This window comes from Anthonomus grandis, chromosome 22 (genome assembly GCF_022605725.1).
Source record: "Anthonomus grandis grandis chromosome 22, icAntGran1.3, whole genome shotgun sequence".
Classification (NCBI taxonomy): Eukaryota; Metazoa; Arthropoda; class Insecta; order Coleoptera; family Curculionidae; genus Anthonomus; species Anthonomus grandis.
The window spans coordinates 45,811,074-45,820,481 of record NC_065567.1 but is presented as its reverse complement, the minus strand read 5'-3'; the positions used below and the strand labels follow the sequence as shown (position 1 = coordinate 45,820,481).

Genomic DNA, 9,408 nt, shown 5'->3' with positions numbered 1-9,408 from the left:
GCAAGGGCTAGATTCCTGAACATCTTGTAGATTAGATTTGTCACAGAGGAACAGCTGTGTGGAGACTTCTTGACAAGCCGGGCTTTGATATGCGTAATGCAATTTGTTTTTTATTATATATTTATTTCGCGGTAATATAACCTTAAACCGACTCTGTACAAGGACAGGGGCAGCATATAAGTGAAATATCTCAAAATTTTCGTTAAATGTTACGGGAACATGTAGGATAAATGTAATTCTATTGTTTAGAATGTAAGAGCTTATTTTTATTATTTTTTCTATTAAAAGCATGTTCTCAAGTTCAATTTTTATTGGTAGTTAATTAGAACCTACTCGTTGTTCTAATTGTTTTAATTCGTTAAATAGATCTGTGGTTTTAATAATACTAGGATGCATCGTTTGTAACGTAGAATCTATAAATTCATAAACATTAACAAGAGCATCAAGAATGTTTCTAATATTATTAGAATTCTGAGTATGATCAAAATCTTTTAGAACATCAGCTATTTGATTTATCCGAAATTCCAACATGTCTTCTCGCTTAGCAATTTGTAAAATTGTGTTGTTAAATTTCTTTATAACGCTAAGGATTAAGGAGTTTTGGTTCATTACACTTTGAAACAATTTATTGTCGTTCTTTTGCAGTTCATCGATAAGATGGTCGTAACGTTCACCATCCGCTGCATCTAAGTTACCGGTTATAACTTTAAATGCTGAGCCTACAATATTGATCAACCCGCGTTTCAACCCGCTCTTTAAGTTTATTCTCTACTCTATTTTGAATTAAATCTAATATTTTAAGATAATCATAATTATCTGGCTGATACTGAGGATGTTTAATTAAAAGTGTAGTGATATTTATTGATTTTCTATGCAATTTGTTCATCTCCAACATTATCGGATTAAGGTCATAAACATGAATTAAATTGTATTCAAAATCGCCAATTTTAGCATGCCCTAATTTAATTGGTTTTAGAATTCCAGGATTGTCTTCTAATTTGCTTAAGGTAATCCGATCTTGAGGTAATCCGATAGTAGCATGCAGAGTCGCACTGCAAATAATATTTTTTTTTTAGCCTAAGCCTGTGGCTGCGATAAAGTAAATGTATGCTTAATATATAAAAATTACTATAAAAATTAAAAAGTAAATAAATCTAATGAAAACTTAAATTAGTTAACGAACCTACTTAAATATATATCTATATTTTTTAGTCGAAACTGTACGTGGTTCTCAAAGGCCATTTAATATTGTCCATATGTATCTTTTTATGAGAATTTGTCTCTACAGTTTTTCGGTTTTCGTCCAGGTTAACAATATGTTCTTTTCCCTACAATTTGTCGCTAAGTTTTTGCCGACTATGTTTTTTAATAAAAATATTTTGTTCGGGCTTAAACAACTCTGGGCTATCACGTTTCTGGTTAATGTTTTTTATAACATGTTCTTTATTTCTCATAAGAATTTCGTTAATTTTCGCGTATAGGATTTTTGATTTATCTTTATGTTCACTGATGTAATCTGATAGTAAAATGTGATCAAGATTAAAATCAAAGGGGTCATCTGAGGTTATATGTCCGTTAATTATGTCTATTGGTTTAAGTTTGGTGACTGAATGAAGGGTGTGATTATATGCTAAGACAGCATATTTTATTTTTTGGTCTATTCTTGAGTTTTTAAATCCTTAGGCATTTAAAAGTCTAACATGTTCGGAGATAGTGGAATGGAATCTTTCTATTACTCCATTAGATTGAGGGTGATTAGGCGAAATAAAATGAATTTTTATTTTATGTAATTGGAGAAGTTCTGTGATTTTGGAGAAGAACTGTATTTTTAAATTCGGTTCCATTGTCTGAAATAACCTGTTTGGGTATACCATGATGTGAAAAGAAAGAAATGAGGTGGTCCGCTATTTCATTAGCCGCCAATGGTTTAAGCATATAAGCTTGAGCGTATTTGGAAAAACTGTCTAAGATTGTTAAGAATTTTGTTTTTTCTAGGGTGTAGGTCTCAACATGTATAATTTCAAACGGTCGGGTAGCAGTAGGGGTTATATTCATTTCGATATTAATGGGATGACGTTCATACTTTGTTTTAATACAAAGCTCGCATTCATTAATAAAAGTTTGTACCGAATTTTTCAAATTTGGCCAATAATATTTTGCCTTAATTTTTTCTACGGTCTCTTCAATACCTCTGTGGTTACTTTTTCCTTCATGGTAGTTTTGAATAATTTCGGGTATATTGTTTTTATCAGTGACATCCAATAGCTTATTAAGACATCTTTTAAATTGAAGACTTGGCCATCTAAAATTTTTTCGGATAACTTCGCAAAAAGGTTCATAGACATCGTCATTTTCAAAATATAAATAATAAAGTTTATTGGGAACAACTATTTCCTTGATAAACTTTAAAATATCATTTTCAAAATTATTTTTACTAATCTGAACCAAAATTCTTCTTTTCTTTTCGAAAAGAATTGTTATTCTTGGTTTTGTTGGTGAATGATTTACCAAGGATATAAATATTTGGTTTGCACCATAATTAATAGGACCTTCGATTATTGGTACACCTACAATTGGATCCTGTTCTTGATTTGTATGTATGGTGTCATTTTCATCGGGTTCCTGTTCATGTTCTGGTTCCTGTTGCTCATCAGGCATCTCCCTTATGTCATCGTCGGGGTTAACAAACACTGAGGCTAAATATACGTTATCATTATTGGTGTTATTTTCCTTAGACGTTGAGGGTAGACCAGTGCCTTCTTCTTCAAGTTGTTTGTTAAATTCTTCTATATATTTTTTCAGTGAAAAATCTCCTTCTTTAACGTGTAACTCGATACGAGATAGAGCATCTGCATTGGTGTTAGTTTTTCCTTTTTTATAAGTGATGTTGTAGTGGTATTCTTCGAGTTTAATACGCCAGCGTAAAAGTTTTGAACTTGGGTCTTTGAGCGAAAAAAGCCATTGAAGTGGTTTGTGGTCTGTGATTATGTTAAACTTTCGACCAAATAAGTAGGGCCTAAAGTATTTAGTAGCCCAGACTAAACATAAACACTCCTTTTCTATTGTAGAATAATTTTGCTCTGAGTCATTAAGTGTTCTGGAGGCGTAAGCTACTGGCAATTCTCTTCCTGGAGATCCTTGGCTTAAAACAGCTCCTAAGGCAATATTACTAGCGTCCGTTGTCAGGTTAAATGGCTTTAAAAAGTCTGGATATTGCAATATTGGCTCGCTGGTTAGAAGATTTTAACATGTTTCAAAACAATCTAGAAATTCTTGGTCGTGTACAATTCTTGCTCCCTTTTTTAGACACTTCGTAAGAGGTTTAGTTATTCTTGCGAATCCATTGATAAACTTTCTATAGTATCCCAACAGTCTGAGGAATCCCTTAATTTCCTTTTTTGTTTTAGGAATTGGATATTTCTTGATAGCGATGATCTTTTCGGGGTTGGGTTTTACTCCATGAGGGGTAACGATATGACCAAGATAGGCTACCTCTCGTCGTAGGAATTCGCTTTTGTCAAGGTGTATTTTGAAGTTCGCTTCCCTTAATCTCTGAAATACTTGTTTAAGGTTTTCAATATGTTCTTGTAGTGACGACGAAAAGACGATTATGTCGTCCATGTATACTAAACATTTCTCGTTTTGGATACCCTTGAGTATAGAATCCATTGCTCTTTGAAACGTCGCGGGGGCGTTTTTAAGCCCGAAAGGCATCCTTAGGTACTCAAAGTGTCCACTTTCTGTGTTAAAGGCGGTCTTTTCAATATCCTTTTCATCCATCTCAATCTGGTGGAATCCCGACGCTAGGTCCAAAGTAGTAAAGTACTGACACCTTCCTAATTTGTCCAGTAAGTCTGTTATATTTGGAAGAGGAAATTTATCACCAATGGTCTTTTCATTTAATTTTCGGTAATCTACAACTACTCTCCATTTTTGTTGGCCGGAAGCGTCCATCTTTTTTGGGACTACCCAAATTGGGCTCGACCAGGGGCTATTTGATGGTCTTATAATATTTTGATTTAACATTTTGTTTATCTGACATTCTACTTCTTTTTTATGGATAAACGGGTATCTATAGGACTTGGTATAAATGGGAATTTCATCTGTTGTTTTTATTGAATGTTTTATTTTTGTTGTAAAAGTTAAGGGCTGGTCTTCCTGATAAAAAACGTCAGCGTATTTTTTACAGAGGTTAAGAATAGCTTCCTTTTCTTCAGAATTTAAATGATCTACTCTAATTTTTGAAGAATCTAATGTAGGATTATGCGCGTCATTAAAATTGTTGAGGTTAATGTCAGTAAAATTTTTTCGAGAAAATTTTTCTACTTCTAATGGTTCAGAAAAATCTAAAATAACTTCGTCATAAGAGTTATTTAAAATCGTGGTTAGCGCATGACCGTTTTTTGCTAAAGTTAAACATTCGGGGATTTCGCAATTATGTATTTTCGTGTGCGGTATTATAACTTCTCCATTGTGAATATTAGTTTTAATTTTTATGACTTGCTCAGTTCTAGAAGAAACAGTTACACAGTTAAGTTCCATTTTGGTCTTATGAAATTCTAATTTGATTTTCGAAAAAGGCGTTACTATAATTATATTATAGAAAGCCTTTTTTAAAATCGATATTAGCTTCTAGCAGTTTCAGATTATCTAATCCTATTAAACCGTCAAAAACATTATGAAACTTAAATAAATAAAACTTTAAGTCTTTATTTTTTTGCAATTTAAAAATTTTTGAAGCCGGTACTGTGGTACTAAATTTGTGAGAGGATTTTTGAAAAACTGTGCTAACGATAAAAGGGTCATTGATAATTCGGTCAGGAAAAAAATTAAAAGCAATTTCCGGATTTAAAAATGATTTTGTTGATCCTGAATCGATTAAAAGTTTTATACCGTATTCCGGGAAAATTATATATGATAATTCGCTGGAATTCGAATTAGTAGAGTTCAAGGATATTACTATTTCTCGTTGCTGAGATGACTTCGCTTGCGAAAATTTGATTCCTGTAGGTGATGATTTTCAGTATTCCTATTATCAGCTGTGGTTTCGTTCGCCGTCTCGTATGAACTTGTCGCCTCATCGGTAACTTGGTATTCTTGATAAGGATTGTCGTATACGTGTTCTTGGTCGTAGTACGTAGGTGCATTATAATAACACATCGGAGAATAATACGGGTCAACATAGTGGGCGTTTTCGTTATCATCATACATTTCTGTGGAATATAATTCCTCAAAGATGAAATTGGGTTGGCTGCCTGTATTTCGAAATATGTTTTGATTTTTGTTATGTGGTTGGTTTGGCTTAGGGCCACTAGAACAAATGCTCATTGGTTCAGGGCCAGGCAGTGGTTTATTTTGGTTGGGTCCAAATACATTGATCTGATTTGGTCTGGGATAAATTTTAGACGACGGGAAAGGGAATCGTTGAAAATTATTTCCAGGGTTTCGTTGGAAATTATTCCCAAAATAGTTTTGCCTAAAAAGGTTAAGATTTCCAGATGGAGGTCTAAAAATATTTGGCCTTGGCATTGGGGTTTGATGATTATTAAAATAAGAAAAAGGTTGGGGTCTAATTTGACTATAATTTGGTTGCGTTCTATTTTGTTGGGGTTGAGATGTATTATTTGATTTAATTTGAGGATTTTGTCTTATGTTGTTTTGAAAATAATGAGTATTATTTTCTTGAGTCACGAATTGTAAGGCCTGAGCTAAATTCAAAGGTCTCATGCATCGAATAGTTGTCCCTAAGGGTTCTTTTAGGCCAGAGAGAAAAGTTTTTAAAGCTAGTTCATTATATAACTGTTTTTTGGTATTTTTTCCTTCAATGTTATTATCGTTTATATCTATATGAGAGCATAAAAGATTTAAAATATGAAGAACTCTATCGTAAAATTGGCTAGGTTGTTCATTATTGTTTTGTCTCAACATGACGAGATCCCTATTAAGACATGTTTCGTCTCGTTGGTCTGCAAAGTTACGCCTTAAAGTATCTTTCAAATCGTCCCAAGTTGTAACATTTTGAATATTTATGATAACTTTTGCTTGTCCGGTTAGTTTTCCAATTAAGCAATTTAACAAAAAGATATTTTGAAAATCAGCTGGGTTTGATGCCCTATAAAAATTAGTTATAAGACTTTCACAAGTTGATAGATAGCGATGTAAATCGTTAGGATTTCCATCAAATGTCGGATCGCAATTAAGATATTCCGGTTTGAATTGACTCATTATTGATGCTTTTGTATTACCGTTATTGGAAAGAAATTTATTTTCTTGAGAAGTCAATGCAAAATTGTTATCACTAATTACTACTAAATTATCGATTTCCAATTTAAAATTACTTTCAATAGGATTGAATAATTGATTTTTAGTACTTGAGTCAGCTGAAGGTTCACTTATTTTTAAAACATTTAATTCTTCGATTATATCATCAAGCTCTGACATTAAAACAAGTTTCCAATTCAAATTGCACTTACATTAATATTCCTAGGCTTATTGTTCTGGTCATATCCGGTCCTATAAGGATGATCCTTCCAGAGGCAATGTAGTCCTACTCGAAGCAGCAATCCTTGTGAAATTGCCCTATGTAGTGGCAGTTTCCCAGCAATCCAAAAGCACTTAACGATTAACCACTTTTCAGATCACAGTTTATACAGCTCACAATATTCTTAAAAGTCCGATGTACCGTCGAACTTAGCGAACCGTAGATTCGAATCCGTGATTTTAAAAGACTTCTACGATAGAACGACTTTACACGAATACTACCGACTGCGCCAGTTAACTATTCGAATATCCTTTTTAAAAAATACAATATTTATTTCGTACAAACTTAGCGTAGCTACAATTTCAACTAACTAACTAAAAATTACAAATGGTGGATATTTATATGAGTAAAAAAGCAAGTTAAGCATAAGCAATGGTCAGCATTCTCCATAAGGGACTGTGACATAACTTACGCTTTAACTCAGTTTCTTATTTCAGGCATTTGTTTGCTTTTGCTTGCGCGCTCCTCATTTGTTCCAAAACTAAAAATAAAAAGGAGAAATTTGGAATTTAATAGTTGTCAACGTCAAAAGTGGCAATAAAATCGCTAAAAACGTCAATATTTTTTATGTCATGTCACTTTAAGATGGTCGCCGCCCGAAATTCCGCTTTGGCGAATCAAGTTTCATGGGACTGCTGGGCATGCGCCCGCTTTTAGACGTTTACGTTTATTTCTTGGCATCACTTCATCTACATTAAAAATAACGTGTGCGTAAAAATTTACCCTTAGTGGGACGCTGCCAACGATCTGTCAAAGTCGTTAAACGCCATAATGAAAGTTGAAATACGATCATCATCCGGAATGAGGGGACAATGCCGGAATCGTTCGTGAATAGTCTGAACTTTCCACAAACGACAAATACGAAATAGCAAAAATGTGATTTTCTTTTTACACAAGTGAAAAGTAAGAGAACGATAACTTAATTGTTCTATAACTCGGCTATTATTATGTGTTTGCTTAGTATGGCGTATCCCCATTATATTGTGAAAAACAGACTTGACCATAAACTTCCCAATAATTGCCAAAACAGAAGCTGCATGGCATTGTCTTTCAATTTAAATTTCAATATAAAACTTTAAAACCCAAATGAAAACCCTTGGGGGCTCTTTTCAAATCAAATAATTTCTAATGTAATATCCTAAAATTATTGTTGTAAATATTCATAGTATTGTATATTGTTAGTAATTGAATTATATAGTAACTATTGAATGGAGCGATCTAGAAATTCACCAGGCCTCAGCATGAGCATTTCTCCAGAACCCTACCGAAGAAGATCTAAGTCAAAATCACCTCATTATCACAATAGGAATGAAAATAGAAGACACAATGGACACACAAATCATGCCAAAAGATGTAAGTTAACACTTTTATTTTAACCTAACTGTAAAATAAGTTACCTATATCATTGAAAAACAAATGAAAACCATAATAATTAAACTACTGAAACTGGTTCAACTCAGTCATTTTAATTAACTTTTCCTAACTTTAAAGTAACATATTTAATTGTTTAGGAAAAACATCAAAATTGTCTGGAATGTTGACAATCCTTTTTATAAACATAAACAAGTACATTTAAGCCATGAAGTTTTTAAAGCCCTTTTTACGCTTTAATTTGCTATTTTAATATTAGAATTTAATTTGTAGTCTTTTTAATTAATTGTGACTTGTCAACAATTACCAATCTATTCCATGACTAATAGATCATAGTGGATAAAACATTTATTTTTATATTTAAAATCTCTATTCATGCTTCAGGTAGAAATATTATGACTAATATTCTTTTAGCTTTAACAGGTTTGTTCAATTTATTTCAGTTGATGTGATTGATTTAACTGTTATATAATGTTATGTTAAATAATGTTCCACAATAACAAGTTTCTTCTTTTCATAATTCATATATTTAGAATAAACACTTGATATTATAAAATCTTCCACCAGGAAAAAGTAATCTCTAGACAAAATACCTTGATACTTATTGCTAGCATTTGCTGAACATATTATCTCTCCATTTAGCTATCTTTTGAATTTATCATTTCAGTTTGGATATTTTCCTAAAGAGTTAAAAAGAGATGTTGTCATACCTCTTGATAAAAAGTGGGAGACAGCAGAATTGACTAACTATAGGCCTATTGCTCTCATGTTTGTATTCTCAAAGATCTTCCTAAAATCTTTTAAAGGAAGACTTGCATTTTTAGATTCATTAATTATGCTTTACTACTAAACAAGGTCTTTCATTGTGGTATAAGAGGTCCAACTTATAAATGGCTTGAATTATATTTGACAGCTAGAACCCAGGCTATTAGATTGAAAGTTAGTGGTCAGGTAACCATGTCTGATTGGGTAACTGGGGTTCCACAGGGTAGTGTTTTTGGACCCATTTTGTTTTTACTTTTTTAACAAAATAAAAAGAATACATTTTATGAAAAAAGAAGGGAGCCTGACAAAGAGGACAGTTCATCAATTATAAAAAAAAGCTTTTGACTTGCCTCTCCTGGTTAATGACAGCTACATAACACTTTTTGCCGATGATACATCAGCAGTTGTCTCGGGTACTGACTCCCAGTCTATCCACTCAATAGCTACCAAGTGTATAGGCGATATTGCGGGGTGGTGCCAGAAAATGGTCTTTGTTGAATACTTCTTAATGTTCTTGAAAGATATGGAATTCGGGGTACTGCTTTAGAGTTGTTTTCAAGTTATTTATCAGGGCGACTACAAATGGTTAAGCTCAATAATGTCCTAAGTGACAAACAGGAAATTAAGATTGGCATTCCACAAGGAACAGTTTTGGGCCCAGTACTCTTTATAATTTATATCAACTCACTATTAAGGGTACTGGTGGATGGTCTATTAGTATCTTATGCAGA

At 32.8% G+C, this 9,408-nt stretch overlaps 1 protein-coding gene across 3 annotated transcripts in view; it reads left to right on the top strand.

Annotated features, from left to right (window-relative positions):
* Positions 1-7,190: 7,190 nt before the first annotated feature.
* Positions 7,191-9,408, top strand: part of LOC126749098 (RNA-binding protein 5-like) — a 62,159-nt gene continuing 59,941 nt past the window's right edge. For 2 of the 3 annotated variants that reach the window (XR_007664877.1, XR_007664876.1), the window contains exon 1: positions 7,191-7,894. Coding sequence is in view for 1 of the 3 variants with exons in the window: in XM_050458731.1 (XP_050314688.1) it covers positions 7,750-7,894 (145 nt within the window). In the remaining 2 variants the exon portion in view is untranslated. The remainder of the gene's footprint in view (positions 7,895-9,408) is intronic. The other variant, XM_050458731.1, reaches the window with a different exon arrangement.